Consider the following 18553-nt stretch of genomic DNA (forward strand, 5'->3'; position numbering starts at 1 on the left):
TTCACCCTGATTTGTTATTCTTCGTAGAATTTATTACTGGTTTTTAATTTATTTTTAGCTCTCTTCACTAAAATGTCAGCTCCCTGGGAGAGCAGGGAATTCCCTGATGTAGCAGGGAATTTGCTGTATCAACAAGGCTACTGACCATCCTTGACCACTTCTGCCACATTGGACATGCTCCATAAATATTTATTTAGTGAACAAAGGACTGAGCATTGTATGAGCATTGTATGGTTCATATATGAGCCACTACATTAAATACATTGAATGCCTAATTTGTGTAAACCTTCTAATAGTTCTATCTATAAGTATAGAGGCAAAATTTGAACTGGCTCCAGAGCCCATTCATTTAACTATAAATAAATGAAACTGTCTCTCTGCTTGGAATACTTTGTTCTCAAAATTAAAAAAAAAAAATTAACTTCTCTCTAGTGTTTCCCTGAAGATCAAGCAGCTAACAGAATCATTTAAGTATTCAGTGAAAATTTGGCAACTACACAGCCCACTGTCATCAGGAACCCCAAGCTTTCCTGCGGTGCTGCAGACATCGAAGGCCTCAGTCATAATTAGGCCCTCAGTTATTCCTAAACAGTTTCTTTGGATTCCATTTTATATCTACAACATTCGGCACACTACACCACTCCCATAAGACATTAGATGAGGTTATGATATTATATTAGCATCAAATATAAGCCTTAGTAAATAGGATTTTGAAAAAGGGATACCTCTCTCCCTTGAATATTTGCAACCAAAATAAAATTTACATTATTCAGTATATCCCACCTGCTCAGAATTTCAAAATGTCATGAATGCTCATTTACTTCAACACTCTAAAGTATACATTACATTATGCTGAAATGTATATCCCAGTGTAAATTAAACATAATAATAATAATTGATAACATTTATCAAGTATTTACAATGTGCTAGGCTGGTATTGTGCTAAGCACTTCATATACCTTAATTATTTGATATAGGTTTTATTATAATCCCCATTTTGTAGTTTTAGAAACTAAGGCCAAAATCAAACAACTAATAAATGTTATACCTTTGATCTTAATCAATGTATTTAATGAAATAAGATTTAATAGAAATCTTACATTTCTGAAGATAAAAACAGCAAGAGCATCCTAGAATTCTACTGCTGAATATAACCAGTTATATTTTTTAGTATGTCATCCTAAGATTTTATTGTGTTTACAGTTTAGGTTGTTGGTGTTTTGCTGTTGTTGCTTTAAAGTTTGCTTTCCTAAAAGTATGTTATCTTCATTCTTAAAAACATTAAAGTCAAAGAAATTACAATATCCTGTTTGCTCTTAAACTGGTAAAACTCCACGGTCAGCTTTTGGAAAACAGCCCAAGAGAGTCTGTGAGTACAAATGTAAAACAATTATGTTATCATAAAACAATTGCAAAAATTTCTTCTGGTACGTCATCATGTACAATTCCCTTTTCCTCCTATTTTTCCCAGCCCTCAGCAGGGCTTTCTTTGGATACCTCCTCTTTTTCTACCTCCCACTAACATTGCACTTCTCTTCAATCTCTTTATCTCAGTCTCAGCTCTGGCAAAAAATTTCTGAACTCAAATCAGTTCAAACATGTTACCATTTCAGGACCTATTCTAGGAGGCTAACAACAGACCTGCAGGACCCCATGAGGCATCATGAGCCCAGGCTATATCCAGGTATGAGAGGATATCCATGGGGGGCAGGTCTAATGAGGGAGGCTTGGCAGCTGGAAGTTCTAGCATAAATATGTTAGGGTCCTGCTACTGTGCTGTTCTAAGACCATAGCCACCAGCATTATTTTACCAGAACCACCCTCAACATGAGGATTCATATAACTACCAATGCACTGGAATTAATATACTGGTTGAAAACTATTAACTGTGCATGTTCAAGGCAGCTGGTAATACTAATTAAGGCCCAACAAAGTACTAGTCTTGTAGATTCTTAAAGCATGGCTCCAGACAGCCATTAAGCCTACCAGGGACAGGCCCGCCCCCTAGAGGGAGCAGCTGGCAAGGAGCTGGGCATGTCTAGGCCAAATGGAGGAACTGGAGTAAAAATCATAAAACCAAAAGAGAAAATCTAGTGGAAATTACCATATGGCGGTAACATGATAAAAAACAGTGATGCCCAGGGCAAAAAGGATTAGGACAGCAAAACTAATTTCAGACCCCACCTGCTCATGAGTTTCAGCCTACCAAGAATCTGTCAGCCAGGAGATTTTGAATGCCCAAAGCAAAGCCAAGCTAGGACAACCGGGCACTAGCAGTAGATCTTTCTTTACATTTCTGTCTTTTCTTTGAAATTCAATCACTGTCTGCATGTCCAACATCAAATTCCACTTCTCCAGCAATTCAATTATTAGAGCTGCCTGATATGTCTTTATTGGGTATTTTATTGGCAATACAAATAAACCATGGAAAAATATAATGTCTCAGCTCCCCCTAAAACTGTCTCTCCTTTCAACTTAATACTTCAGGCAGTGAAGTATTCGTTTCACACATAGATGAAAACAAACATAGGATCTCAGGATCATCTGATCCTTTTCCACTTTTCTACCAAAACAGAAAAAAGACCAAAGGAGCTGACCCAAGAGCCCAATGGATAAGTCAGGCAGGAGACAGGAAGGGCCACCTGGGAGAAGCCTGCTCTTGGAGCAGCCTTGTATGAAACCAGGAGGTAGGGGGAAGGAAGCCTGGGCAGGTGAAAGAGACGAGGGCCACTGACAATGCTGGATGACTTGAGCCGCAACCTCAGCAACTCACTCACGACTCCTCAGTGGAGGAGACCCATTCTCTCAGATGAAGGTGAGGCAGAGAGTGACAGGGAGGGCTGTGGAGCCATTTTTAAATGATGCTAGTAGAACTCATCTATGGGTTTTGAGTCCTGAGCTCACCCTGTTAGAGAAACAAAACCCTGATCTAACCCTGATCTGAACACTGACCTCAGAAACAAGGTGGGCAGGGAGAGGAAGCTAACTTAACAGTTTGGGATTTTACAGCAGAAAATGTCTGTGGAAAAATGCCTTTCTTTTGTGACATGAAAGAATGACTAGGAGGGCTCTCAGGTATTTCCTCTCCCTCAGTTTCCACGTACGGGGTTTCTCCCCTGTATTCCCAGCCCTATCCTCTCAATGTCCTGACCTTCCCTTCACTGTCCCCTCACAAGGCCTCACAGGAGGTCGTGTGCAGGCCTCCTGGTCAGTCTCCCTCCAGCCAAACTGCTTTTCCACCCTCTCTGCATTTAGAACTTGTAACTATTCAAATCTATTCAAATACTTCTGCCTTTTCTTATTCCCTGAAATGATGACTTTCTCTCTGGACTACCTTTTTTCCTTTGTCTTGTAAGACCGTCATTAGCTCAGAAGCTCATACAAATTAGTTCAACAAATATTTATCTAGCTACTGAGTGTCAAGTATGGTAGAGGCTTCTGCAGAGGATACTAAGATATAAATAAATAGTCCGTGCCCTCAGGAATCTTTAGCCTGAAAATGGTTATAGCACAAAATACATGCGAGCGTACACACACCCAAATGAGTCAGAATAAATGCCCTGGATTCTTTGGGGCTTCAAAGGATGAAGCACTCACTGGTGGTTGATGGATCAGAGAGGCTTCATAGAAGAAAGAATATTTGAGCTGTGCTTTGCAAGATGGGTTGGATTTTGGCAGACAGAAGTAAGAGTGCAATTTAATAAAGAAAAGGAACCATAAGAACCAGAAGGAAGAAAATATCAGGGCATATTATCAAACAGTAAATACTCTAGTTTGGCCAAAATGGAAGTCCTGTCTTTATTTTCCAACCCTCATATTTGGCCACATGAGCTGATATGTTCCATAAGAGGAGTGGACCAGAATAGTTGACACTGGAATATCAATAACATACATAGGGAAGTGCTGAAAGGCAAACACCAGCCTAAGAAGTCTTCATCTCATCAATGATTATAGCAATTGTTTAGGAACAGTAATTTTGGTGAATATTGTCTCAATTAAAGGTTTGTTAGGGGACTTCCCTTGTGGTCCAGTGGCTAAGGCTCCATGCTCCCAATGCAGGGGGCCCGGGTTCGACCTCTGGTCAGGGACTAGATCCCACATGCCGCAACTAAAGATCCTGCATGCCACAGTGGAGATTGAAGATCCCGCATGCCACAACTAAGACCCAGTACGCAAGGTGGCTCAGATGGTAAAAGTCCGCCTGCAGTGCAAGAGACATGGGTTCGATCCCTGGGTCAGAAAGCTCTCCTGCAGAAGAAAAGGCAACCCACTCCAGTATTCTTGCCTGGAGAATTCCATGGAGAGAAGCCTGATGGGCTACAGTCCATGAGGTTGCATAGAGTCAGAGCTCTTTGTGAAGCTAACAGTGGGCATTCCAGGTCCGCTGGTGGTGACAGGCAGCACCTGGAGAAAGTATGTGTGTGCTCTTGTGATGATGAGAGAGTGCTGTGACTGCCAGATCTAAACTGACTCTTTCCTTTAGGAGACCTAGTACAAGACCCAGGACATTTACCCTCGGAACAGAAGGTAGGACACAGCCAAGAACCAAAAAAGGAAGTCAGGTCTAGTACCAGAGCAAAACTCGCTGATAGGTTCAAGGATGGATGAAGCCTGTAGATACTGGCCAGGGTTGAGAGACCAGGGGAGAGATGTAGAGGGGGTCAGGGGCTGAAGACTAAGGGCTCTGAAGCAGCAATGGCTGCAAAGGCCACAGGAATTAACACTTGCCCAGGCGTCCCTGGTGGCTCGATGGTAAAGAGTCCGCCTGCAATGCAAGAGACCCAGGTTCAAACCCTGGATCGGGAAGATCCCCTGGAAGAAGAATGGCTACTTACTCCAGTATTCTTGCCTGGAGAATTCCATGGACATAGGAGCCTGGTGGGCTACAGTCCATGGGGTCACACAGAGTCAGTTGCAGCTAACACTTTCACTTTTTCAGGCTCCCTTTGTTCCCCTCTCATGTTTCCTTTTAGACTTCTGACCTAGCCACGGGGCAGATGCACAAGTTTTAGAAGGTGTTGGTACAGTATAAAGTATGTTCCACTTGCAAAAAGTTACCAAGTTTCCCATTAGCGAAAAGCTTTGGTTTTTTCTACCTGTTGAATAGAATAAAAAGCACCTGCCCTTATTCATGGATGTTCATGATGCTCAGATAAAATGAAGGTATAAATAACAGTTTTAATGGAGTTGTGATTATTTTTCTACTGTACCTACACATTGATAATCCAAGAATCAACCAATTAATATCAATAGCTTCCAAAACCCCCAACCCTACCTTAGGCCCTTTGGAAAGATTCAGGATACATTTAATACAAAATCAAATTTAAATTCAGATTTAAACATATCTGCTCCTGGATCTTTCTGAGACTAAAAAGACAACATCAAAAAAAAATATCCTTTCACTTAATCTACAGATATTAGTCAACAAATATTTATTGACTGTCACTATCACAGTCAAAGATTGCCATCCTGTTCCCATACTGATAAGTGAAAGATACAAGCAGGCAGTCAAAAAGAATTAAATTTTTTAAACTGCACACTTAACACAGAGACATATGGTCTTTCATTTTAATTCTGTCCTTGAACTACGCAAATTAATCCCCATCTTACCAAAGAAACTGATTTTTAATCTTATGTAGAAATAAAAAGTACATGTTTGAGAGTGCCCCATATACCCAAGAGCAGCAACAGTACAAATAAGCATTCTGTGTTTTTTCCTACAACTCACATCCACATCCACTCAAATATAAATGAGTTTCAATGATATGACTAATTGTTCTCTGTACTTTTCACTAAGCAGTATTTTAGAAAAAACAAGTGAAACCTGATGTAAATAAGGTGGAATATCTATTTGGAGCTGGCATGCAGCCCTTTTTGATCACTTGAAAGTCATTTCTATTTTTTAACCTTGTGGTCATGAATCATGAAACAAATATAATACAAAAAATGTGGATAATTTATTCACCGTCATTTCTCTAAGGATAAAAATTTGAGATTAGGTATATATAGAATTGCAATCATTTCTCAAAAATTATTTTTTATTGTTATAGAGAAAAGTATAAAAAGACATGAATAAGACTACTTTATCACCACCAAAGAAGAAACAGCAAAATATAAAGGAGCCTTACCTTAAAGTAGCTTCAATGGGCAGCTCAAAAGACTGAATCTCAGCCAGGACATTCTCATAGGTTTGATCTGGGTCTTCTTCCAACATTGCTCCTGATTTTCCAGCTGTGGACATCATATTTTTTTAATGTAAGACAATACTTTATAAGAGAAATGTAGTTGTATTATAATTATGACAGGATCTCTGTCCAGCCAGAGTAGCAGCAAAAACTGAGCTCTCTGTCTGACTTCATGCTATCAAAATCCTTGCTTCCAAGAATGTTGCACAGCTGTTGCTGTCTTGTCTCTACTTATAACATTTTACTTATTATTAACCTTGACACAGTTCAGAGAGTTCCTGCCTGATGCCTGCTGTATTTATTTACTTGTTTCTCAAATACAGTAACTGCAAACTTTGATAGGAATTAGAACAATTACACTGTAAAAAGTTATGAAAGACAATTGACTTGTTGGGGCACATATTTTAATGTTGTTTATGCTAAGTATGTGATTAAAGTCATACTCTCAGTTATTCCTGCAACTCTACCCTTGTTCCCACAAACTCAAAAAAATAACAACAACAAGAAAAAAACAGTCCTCTCGGATATGATTTTGAGGTCACTGAGCAAGCACTTTGGTCCCCCATCTTCTTCATTTCTCCACACTCTTCACTGCTGGGTGAAGTTCAACCATGATGGAGCCATTCCTTTTTTTGTTTCCTGTTCTAATACAAATGCTCCTGGAAGTGGTTGTATTTTAATCCTTATCAGTTCCTTATGCCTGACTGTGAGTGAGTTTGCTAGATCCTTTTGATGGGAAGGGTAAAAGCATGAAGATGCCAGGAGGTTGAAGAGGGCTGGTTGCTGCTGAGAGGAAGAATGCATGCAAGAAGTAGAGGCCTAAAATATCAAGGAAAAATGTGGACAACAGATAGCCCCAGGTAGGCCTAAAAAATTAAATAGATACAAATTTCCCATTACAATTTGTGCTAGATCATCTTCAATTCTGAGTTTAACCTCATGATTTCTTGCCCAGTACCACAAAGTGCATATTTAAAGGAATGAACAGTTGCTTCCCTAGTAGTTCAGTGTTTAAGAGTCCACGCTTCCATTGCAAGTGGCATGGGTTCAATCCCTGGTCAGGAAACCAAGATCCCACATTCCACATGCCATGCAGCCAAAATAAATAAAGGGATGAGTAGTGACATTCTTCCATATGAGTCTATTTTTTAAAGTTTTTATCAGATGTGTTAATAATACTGTGAAAAGAAATTGAAATTCTTTCTCCTCAAAATGGACTGTTCATGTAATCACAAAGCATATGTTATCAACTGCATCAGTTTTTCACTTCTCCCTACATCCATATCCTTGCCAGTGCCTCACCAAGTGTCCCTCCCTTAATGCTGCAAGACTCTGGGCTTAGCCCTGCAACTCCTGCTGGCCAATGATATATGAGCTCAAGTGACAGAACTTGAGCTCTAAGCCTAGGCTTTGCAAACATGTTTCTCTTTGCCCTCTTACACCTCTGCCATCGCTTGAGAAATACATGCCCTGGCTGGCTTGCTGGTCCAAGGAGGAGGAGAGATACATGATGCAGAGTCATCCCCATGGATCCACACAACTGCAGGGAGAAGACATTTTCCCATCCAGCTGCAGCATCTGATACAGAGCTGCTCATCCCAGCCTGGGCCAGATCAGCCGGGCCCCACACACCCACAGACACAGGAAGAAAAATGAATGATGGTTCTTTGCAGCCACTAAGTGATGGATTATATGCAGCAGTGGCAAACCACTGCAGCATTCTTCACATCAACCCCACCAACAGGCTCAACGCTTAAACCCCAGTTTTCCTCCTTGGCAGAATGGAAGAAATGCACCAGGAATATGTCATACACCATTTCCTCCAAGAGGAAGTAATCATGGCCTCCTTCAAGACCTGACACAAAACAGTAACTTTCTGTCTGTGTTAAAATCATTTATATGCAAGGTTTTAAATTTATACCAAATAATCAGATTATCTAAAAGCAGAATGTCTATTTGATTTGTATTTGTATTTCTCATAACACTTAATGCATTGCCCTGTAGATGCTCAAGAAATGCTCACTGAATCAATGAAAGATTGACAGCAAAACTACAGGCTAAGAGTCACTTCTGTCTTATGAGGATGTGTTTGGTCCAAATGATGCGAAAAGATGAGACTTCCAGATAGAATACATACAGATGTGAGAATACATAAATTCATGATGGGAAATCATTCTGGTCGTAAGAGAGTGTTGGTCATCACTTTAGTATATTGTAGAGAACAAACCCAGAGGTAAGGCCACGTACGCAGGAACATATATACCCATGATGACCTATCCAGCCTTAAATCTAACATAGTTTAAAAATTGACTTTTATCCCCACATAACGCAAATTTTTATTTTTAAAATTTTCAAACTTACAGAAGAATTACAAGAATATCATGAACAGTCAGATAACCTTCATCTGATTCATCCATTGTTAACATTTTGCTACATTTGCTTTCTCCTTTTCTCTTTGTTTACTTAAGGGGATTCGGTAATGTAGGCATATGCTTTTAATACAACTAGTGATAAAATTGTGTTAATTTAAATAGACTATTTTTAGAACAGTGTTACACTGTAAAGTAGTATAATTAACAAACCACAATAGCTTTGACTCATAGTTACTGCCCAACCCTGTTCCTACTGCATAGCGCCGTTATTCTCTTCCTGTATAGCCAACCCCACCAGGAAACTCAAAGTCTTCCATCCTGTTGGCTTGGTTGCCTCCATCCACCCCTCAGCTCTCCCCATAAGTCCTCTACTCCCACCCGGCTCCCTTCTGCTCCTCCCACTTCGGTTAAGTGAATTTTTTCTCTGCCTCTTACTTTCTTCTAAGCCTTGTAAGACGCAGGCTACAACTTCCTGTTTCCACTGACTAAACCAGCATCTTCCTTTTATTCAAAACTTTCCTTGAGTGCCATTTCCTGCCGGAAGTCAGCACAGATTGAATGAACAGAAGAGAATCTCCTCCCAAGAGAAACAGTCAGGAAAACAAGCTCCCCTACCCCATAGCGCTGACAACAAATTCACCAAATAAGGAAAAGAAAAAGAGGTAACGGAAAAATATTAAACAGCCATATTCCAAGATACCCATAAAAGAGAATGGGGAGTATGACTGGAATGTTCCCAGTCTCAACCTTTAGCCTCACCTCCCAGCTGCAGCTCAGACTCTTTTACTGCTCTCTGGAGTCAAGTCTGATCACTGACGGGAGACGAGTAGGTAGCTCTAGGCCAGCGACGCTCACTGGGTGCTCCTGTCTTCTCCCAGCCATAGGGCAATGCCAGGAGACATTGGTGTTTTTTTTTTTTAAATTTTCTAATTTATTTTTATTAATTGGAGGCTAATTACTTTATAATATTGTAGTGGTTTTTGCCATACATTGACATGAATCAGCCATGGATTTACATGTGTTCCCCATCCCGATCCCCACTCCTGCCTCCCTCCCTCTGGGTCTTCCCAGTGCACCAGCCCTGAGTACTTGTCTCATGCATCCAGCCTGGGCTGGTGATCTGTTTCACCCTCGATAGTATACTTGTTTCAATGCTACTCTCTCAGAACATCACACCCTTGCCTTCTCCCACAGTGTCCAAAAGTCTGTTCTGTACATCTGTGTCTCTTTTTCTGTTTTGCATATAGGGTTATCATTACCATCTTTTTAAATTCCATATATATGCATTAGTATACTGTATTGGTCTTTTTCTTTCTGGCTTACTTCACTCTGTATAATGGGCTCCAGTTTCATCCATCTCATTAGAACTGATTCAAATGAATTCTTTTTAATGGCTGAGTAATATTCCACTGTGTATATGTACCATAGCTTCCTTATCCATTCGTCTGCTGATGGGCATCTAGGTTGCTTCCATGTCCTGGCTATTATAAACAGTGCTGCAATGAACATTGGGGTGCACATGTCTCTTTCAGATCTAGTTTCCTTGGTGTGTATGCCCAGGAGTGGGATTGCTGGGTCATAGGGCAGTTCTATTTCCAGACTGGAGACATTTTTGACTGTCTCATGCTGAAGGTGGGTTGGAATCCAGTGACAGAGGCTAGAGTTTCTGTTAAATGCACAGTACAGTTCCCCACAACAAAGAATTATCTAGCCCCAAATGCCAGTAGTGCTGAGGTTGGGAAATCTAGCCCTAGCTGTATCTTGGGGACACACCACCAGGCTATGCCCTGATCCCAGACCCCTTTGTAAGTATTTTTTTTTCTTCTCTGTAACTGAGTCTTTGTTTTATTAATCTGCTAGGAACCCTCTAGAATTAGAAACGGACTCTTCTTTAAAAAGTAAGTTTATTATTTAAAAAAAAAAAAAAATCTCGGTCAGTTTTTTGTATCCCTCCCTCACCAAAACTGGAATCCCAACCTCCTAACTCTGCATTGGAACCACCAATGGGAAACATTATGCTCATGGGTGTCACTGGCACAGGTGCCCCTTTTGCAATTTGCAGTTTCTCGGAAATGCCTGGTAGCCTGGGGGCAAGGCAGGGGATAAGAATCTGCCTAGCAATGCAAGGGACACAGATTCCATCCCTGGTCCAAGAAGATCCCACATGTGGTGGAGCAACTCAGCCCACGTGCCACAACTACTGAGCCTTTGCTCTAGAGCCTAGGAGCCGCAACTAGTGAAGCCCACGAACCTAGAGCCTGTGCTCTGCGGCAAGAGAAGTCCAGGCACTGAAACTAGAGAGGAGCCCCAGTTTGCAGCAACTAGAGAAAAACCGGAGCAGCAGTGAGGACCCAGCACAGCCAAAAATTAAATAAATTAAAACAAACAAGTCTCTTGGATTGCAAGGAGATCAAACCAGTCAATCCTAGAGGAAATCGACCCTGAATATCATTGGAGGGACTGATGCTGAGGCTAAAGCTCCAATACTTTGACCACGTGATGGGAAGAGCCAACTCATTGGAAAAGTTCCTTATGCTGGGAAAGATGGAAGGCCGGAAGAGAAGGGGATGACAGAAGATGAGATGGTTGGATGGCATCATTGACTCAATGGACATGAGTTTGAGCAAGCTCCAGGAGATGGTGAAGGACAGGGAAGCCTGGCATGCTGCAGCCCATGGGGTATACAACTGAGTGACTGAAAACACATCAATACAAACAAGCCTCGTTAACATCTTACTTGGTGACAAAACGTTAAACACTGGACTCCTCAGTTCAGGGAAACAACAATCATTAGCTCTATTTGAAACTGACCTGGAAGTCCTAGTGATAAGGCAAGATAAAGAAATTAAAGATATAAAGGTTGATAAGAAAGAAGAAAAACTGACATTTGCAGAATCCATGGTTGTATTATATAAATACAATAAATATCTAGGAAGTTGATGTGCTAACTAGGACTTGAGAGTCTATTGGGCTGCAACTGAAAGTTCTAACAGGATTTTAAAATATTAGGGAATGACACGGCCCAAGATTTCAGAAAGGCAGAATGAGGATTTCCAATCCCAGTGGAGCCAGAGATTAGGATTGAGTTAGGGATCTATAAGATGAGCAAAAGCACAAGAAAATCTAGAGCAGCCTGGATGGGTAGGAACGCCTGAATGGTTACCTAGGATGACCTTTAGCTTTTGCAGGTGACTTTTTAAACTCATTTGGTGTGGTGAGTAGATAGGCTAGCTTTTAGGGTTGAGGTGATGCCACAAGTTGCAGCAGCTCTTCGTATGTCATAATACCTACATAATTGACCTTTCACATCTAACTTGCTGCCTTACCATACACGTCTGACAGTGTAACTTGAAATACAGGAACACTGCCTAGGCATAAGACCTGTGCGCAAGAATTTCCACTTCCTCCCCCATAAAACTCAACATGTGAGCGTCTAAACTCCACAACAGTGACTTGTGTTTATCTGTTCCTCCCTTCCCCTACCTCATATCTTCTCTGCCCAGAAAAACACTCAGTTAATTTTAAAACTTCAGCACTATTATTTTCAGGAGACTCTGAGCAACATGTTTTGTTATTTGAAAGTTAGTTTTTTAAGAAAAATCTGTGGCATCCAAAATAGTGTTTCCAGAGAGCCATTCTATATATTTTTTTCCTATCATCTTCAAAATTCAGGATGTAAAATTTCATTACAAAAGGGATTTTGGTCCTTTAATGAATCTGTGTTTTCTCAATAAACTGTATTTCTACTGTTCTTTAAAGGATAGTTTTTATCCTGGCTGTGCTGCCAGCTTACAGGATCTTAGTTCCCCAAGTAGGGATTGAACAGCAACCCTCAGCAATGAGAACATGGAGTCCTAACCACAGGCCCTCCAGGGAATTCCCAAGAATAAAATTTCTGAGTAATTAAAAAATTTTTTTAAATCTTTTCTAAATTTCTGATGTAACTCATCACATTTTTCTGTTTATAAACTCATAGAAGAGATGGTATTTCCATGAATATTGTATCATTACTGTTATCTGAACTTCTACTCCCTGGAACATGCCCTGGTTCTGTACATCTCAGAACCTTTATTTATACATGCTGCTTCCTTTATCTAGAATACCCTCCCTTTCTTGTATGGAACATGGAAATAATAACAGTATCACCGACCTCATATGGTCGTTGTAAAGATTACAACGACCTTTTGAGCATTTTGACCTTTTGAGCATAGACTTTTGGGCATTTATTAGGGAGAGCACTCTGGAGAGTGTTTGGCACATGAATATCAGTACCAGCTGTTACTGTTAGTACTTTTTCAAGGCCTTGTTCAAATGCCACCTGGTTGTGTAGAATGATTGGCTACTGTCTCCCATAAGCCTTTTGAACATATTTTTCTGTTAAACACTTATCAAACTTACTGGACTATAAGCTACACAAAAGCAAGGAATATGCCTTATGATTCCTTATATTCTGAGCATCTAGCATGATGCAAGGTGTATGATGGTCCAGTATGAATGGAAGACTTCAGTGGGAATGATGAATATAAACATGAGTGGTGTTTACTGCTTAATTAAATTGATGTTTTTCAATTTGACAAGGAAATTCTGGATTAATTATTGTAACTAACTGTGATTATTCCTTTTCCTTTTCTTTATGTAAATCTGGGATTTCATTAAGAAAAGGAAAAGCTAAAATCTCTCCTACCAACCACTATATTTCTGAGTTCTCAGTAAACATACTTGCAATGGTAGAAATAGCTTCCCCAAGTAAATACTTGAACCTTATACCTCTTATGTTTGTTATGTGAGGGTGTTCTGATTGCAAAATTTTAGGGCACCCTTGTTGATCTTTTCCGGAGTAAATCTTAAACATTTTCATCCTGGCCAATAGAGAATCAACATCAGCAGTCCCATTGTCACAGAGCTGAATTATGGCGCTACCTAGTGGTCAAATTTTGGCATGGATTTCACTGAAACTGGCTCAGGCTCTTCTAGGTTTTCATTTTAGTTCTTGCATTGGCAATTGTTAAATGTCATCAGAAATCACTAAATATCTTGCTCTATTTTTCCTGGTATTTCTGAAAACTGTTCTATCTGTTCTATGTGTAATTTATCCTCCATTCTCCTAGCTTAGACCTTTTCAGCAGAACTAAGAAGACATTCGGCAAGGTCAGTTATCAAGCTGCCAAAGGTACCCCCATTCTCCCTCAGAAAAACCTGGATCTTTACCGTCAGAATTCAGGACACAACTTTTTTTGGCTGTGATGTGAGATGATAGTTCACAGTGTGCCCCATCTGAGTCTACGCACATCTGGCAGGCAGCCCGTGGCAAGTACACCCTTCTTGCACACATTCTTCTAAACAATCATCTCTTTTCCCTCTTTTGAAACCAAACAATTCCCTCAAAAATACGGTTTGAGGCATAAAATAGGAAATAGTACTAAGCAAACGGAAATGTTTTGCTTTAAATACTAAAGCCATTTGTTTACATTAAGAAATAGTTTGCATTCAAAGCCCATAATTGAAAAGAAACATGAATCATCAATCACAAGGAGACTTCACAGATAAGAAATAGGTGCTGGCCTAAACAATTGTATTAAATATGAACAACACTTCTTGGGAGCTTTTGCTGAGTCATTTTTCAGGAAGTGGGCTGTCCAGAAAGATTTCTACAAGAGGAACAATTGACAATATTTTCATATTAATAACCTGCAGTGACTTCATTGTTCTCAAAACTTTTGTTAATAAGTATTTTCCTGTTCAGCCAAAAAAAAAAAAAAAGAATCAAAAGATAAAGCTTAATCTGATTTATTTTTATGTTTGGAATTCTTTTCTTCTGTAAGTGATATTAAATATATTTAAATAAGAGTTATAAAACATCCTCATTCACATAGTATCAGGAAATATTTTATTCTGAATCTTTTTTTTTTTTAAGCATACGTGCTATAGTATATACTGTGCTCATTCCTTAGAGTGATTCCAAATAATCATTTTGGATTCAAATTTTTTTCAAGGCAGTGGCCATGAAAGGTTTAAAGACTCTGAGAATTCTCTCAGTTACCCTCCTCAGATAAGGGACAATCAGTGTGGGCTCCTGGATGCCAACTAAAAGATTGGGCCCTTCATACAAAGTCCCTTCAGAAAACTCCAATAAGACCAGAGAAGACAGACAGGGTCAGTGAGTTCCCCGGAGACTTCCAAGTAGACATATTTGTTGGTCCTTTGCACGAGCTCTGAGCCTCTCTCTCTTAGTCTGTGACAAAGGGCTGAGGTCGTCTGCCCACCAACGGGAAATTGAAAATAAGATCATTATATGATTATGATTTCTGTTAGTATAAAAAATTATCATGCTTGTGGCCCTGACTTAGCACAAATATATCTCCCACAACCTGCCCCCACTCTACCTGCCCACATAGAAGCTCTGCTGAGAAAGCCTCCCTTTGCATGTACAGTGTAGATTTCCTTCCATACTAGGTGATTCACAAAGTGTTCCAGTAGCAGAATCAAAGCAGGTTTCTGTGTAGTGTTAACAGTTGCATGCCCAGACTCCAGATCTGGACTTCCTGGGTTCAAATCCTACCTCTGCTAACTATTAACTATGTGACCTTGGGAACCTTCTGTGTCTGGAGTTTCCTTTTATACATAATAGACAAGCCCTTATTTGATAGATTTGTTGGAAAAATTAAATTAAATAATGCAAATAAGTTTTTCAAGACAGTGTTAAGAAAGTAAAAAAAATTTAAAAAGCATTGTGGAAGCATTTGTATTATGCCATTGCTTATTAATAAGGAACCATATTATAAACCATTGAGGATCATTTGTTTTTTTAAGTCAACTGTTTTATAATTTTGCTATAGTGAGTAGTATTGTTCTCCTATTTCCTTTATAATGGACAGGGGTAGATTTTCTCTGGTGCTCAATGGTCAGAGTTTTGAAAATATCAGTGACCCATAAAGATGTTAGCAGACTACAATACTCATGCCTGCTAAGTCACTTCGTGTGACTTAGAGTTGTGTCTGACTTTTTATGACCTTTGGACTGTAGGCCACCAGCCTCCCCTGGCTATGGGATTCTCCAGGCAAGAATACTGGAGTGGGTTGCCATGCCCACTCCAGGGGATCTTCCTGACCCAGGGATCAAACCGGCATCTTACATCTCCTGCACTGGCAGACGGGTTCTTTACCAATAGCGCCACATGGGAAGCCCACAATGCTCATATACCTAAATAAAGTTATTTCTTGTGTATTGATCTTTATGTTCTGTGAGTTTGCTCAGTAGCTCAGTCGTGACCCACTCTTTAAGACCCTATGGACTATAGTCGAGGCTTCCCAAGTGGCGCTAGTGGTAAAGAACCTGCCTGACAATGCAGGAGACAAAAGAGACCTAGGTTGGATCCTTGGGTCAGGAAGATCCCCTGGAGGAGGGCACAGCAACCCATTCCAGTATTCTTGCCTGGATAATCCCATGGACAGAGGAGCCTGGTGGGCTGTGGTCTATAAGATTGCAAAGAGTTGGATATGACTGAACAAACTTAACACTCACACATGGACTGTAGCCCTCCAGGCTCCTCTGTCCATAGGATTTTCCCTATCAAGAATACTGGAGTGGGTTGCCATTTCCTCCTCCAGGGGATCTTCCTGACCCAGAGACCAAAGCTGCATCTCCTGTGTCTCCTGCACTGAAGGTGAATTTTTTACTGCGGAGCCATTAGAAAAGTTCTCTGTTAATTTACTGATTATTAAAAAGAAAACTATATATTTAAGAACCTACTCTATACTAACCCCTTGAGAACTCCACAAGGAGTAGAGAAATTTCTCCTTTATTCCAACCAGACTGAGAGTAGTGATCTGGGAATGAGACATCTGCAGTCCACACCCAGGATGGCATGCACATCTGCTGGGAGAATTCCCCTTGGGGTCTCAGTGTCAGGCTTTGAATGCAGATCCTAGACACTCTTAGACACTCAACTAGAGCCAGACATCCTGGATTATGAAGTCAAGTGGGCTGTAGGAAGCATCACTATGAACAAAGCTAGTGGAGGTGACGGAATTCCAGCTGAGTTATTTCAAATCCTAAAAAATGATGCTATTAAAGTGCTGCCCTCATTCAATATGTCAGCAAATTTGGAAAACTCAGCAGTGGCCACAGGACTGAAAAAGTTCAGTTTTCATTCCAATCTCAAAGAAGGGCAATGCCAAAGAATGTTCAAACTACCATACAATTGAGCTCCTTTCACAAGGTAGCAAGATAATGCTCAAAATCCTTCAAGCTAGGCTTCAGCAGTACGTCAACCAAGAACTTCCAGATGGACAAGTTTGGATTTAGAATAGGCGGAGAAACCAGAGGTCAAATTGCCAACATCCACTGGATCATAGAAAAAGCAAGGGAATTCAAGAAAAACATCTACTTCTGCTTCATTGTGTGGATCACAACAAACTGTGGAAAATTCTTAAAGAGATGGGAATATCAGACCACCTTATCTTCCTAAGAAATCTATGCAGATCAAGAAGCAACAGCTAGAGCTGAACATGGAACAATGAACTGGTTCAAAATTGGGAAAGGACTACGTCAAGGCTGTATATTGTCAGCCTGCTTGTTTAACTTATATGCAGAGTATATCATATGAAATGCTGAGCTGGATGAATCACAAGCTGGAATCAAGATTGCTGGGAGAAATATCAACAACCTCAGATATGCACATGATACCACTCTAATGGCAGAAAGCAAAGAGGAGCTAACGAGTCTTTTGATGAAGGTGAAAGAGGAGAGTGAAAAAGCTGGTTTAAAACTCAACATTAAAAAAACTAAGATCATGGCATCCGGTCCTTCATGAAAAACAGATAGGGGAAAATGGAAACAGTGACAGACTTTATTTTCTTGGGCTCCAAAATTACTGTAGACAGTGAGTGCAGGCATGAAATTAAAAGATGCTTGCCCCTTGGAAGAAAAGCTATGACAAAACCTAGAAAGCATATTAGAGGCAGAGCCATCACTTTGCCAACAAAGGCCCATATAGTCAAAGCTATGGTCTTTCCAGTAATAATGTACAGATGTGAGAGTTGGACCATAAAGAAGGCTGAGTGCTAAAGAATTGATGCTTTTGAACTGTGGTGCTGGAGAAGACTCTTGAGAGTCCCTTGGATAACAAGAAGATCAAACCAGTCAATCATCCTAAAGGAAATCAACCCTGAATATTCATTGGGAGGACTGATGCTAAAGCTGAAGCTCCAATACTTTGGCTATCTGATGCTACTCACTGGAAAAATCCTGATGCTAGGAAAGATTGAGGGCAGGAGGAGAAGGAGGCCATGGTTGGATGGTTGGTTGGCCATGGATGGCCATGGAGGATGAGATGGTTGGATGGCATGACAGACTCAGTGGACATGAGTTTGGGCAAACTCCGAGAGATGGTGAAGCACAGGGAAGCCTTGTGTGCTGCAGTCCATGGAGTCACAAAGTGTCGGACATGACTTAGCGACTGAACAACAACTGTCTACCTGAGAGCTCATAACCACTATATGATAACGTCTCCCTGGCTCACTGAAGCTTCACAACCAGGACCATCCCATTTACCTGAATCTTAGAACCTTCCATTCTGTGGGCAACCCCAGAGCTGATCACCTATTTGGTCTACCCTAGGCTCCTGGAGTTTATTTTTAGAGATAAAGAAAGGAATCAAGGTTAGAAAAAGAGAATTCCCAGCCTCAGGGCAGTCCAGTGATTAGGACTCCGAGCTTCTGCTGCTGAAAATCCAGGTTCAATCCCTGGTCAGGGAACTAAGATTCTGTGAGCCACATGGCACAGTCAAAAAAAAAATTAGAAAAAGAACCCCAAATCCCAGGAAAGAATCTCAAAAGAAAAAGGACTAGATTAAATGCAATTTTACTGGTTCCTTTTCCACTTTTACATTCCCTAATGATCACTAAAGAAGGACTTCACTGAAAAGAAAGGGGAAAGCTGCCATTTTCTTAGAGTTTTCCTTCATATATCCCTGGCTTCTTCTCAGCCTCCTTCTTA

The 18553-nt window shown here is 40.5% G+C and overlaps 1 protein-coding gene across 3 annotated transcripts in view; it reads right to left on the reverse strand.

Annotated features, from left to right (window-relative positions):
- Positions 1–6259, reverse strand: part of EXOC6 (exocyst complex component 6) — a 193942-nt gene extending 187683 nt beyond the window's left edge. The window contains exon 1 of one of the 3 annotated variants that reach the window (XR_006270786.1): positions 6129–6259. Coding sequence is in view for 2 of the 3 variants with exons in the window: in XM_043475975.1 (XP_043331910.1) it covers positions 6129–6244 (116 nt within the window). In the remaining variant the exon portion in view is untranslated. The remainder of the gene's footprint in view (positions 1–6128) is intronic. The other 2 variants (XM_043475975.1, XM_043475978.1) reach the window with 2 other exon arrangements.
- Between the last annotated feature and the right edge of the window lie 12294 nt (positions 6260–18553).

This window comes from Cervus canadensis, chromosome 8 (assembly GCF_019320065.1).
Source record: "Cervus canadensis isolate Bull #8, Minnesota chromosome 8, ASM1932006v1, whole genome shotgun sequence".
NCBI lineage: Eukaryota > Metazoa > Chordata > Mammalia > Artiodactyla > Cervidae > Cervus > Cervus canadensis.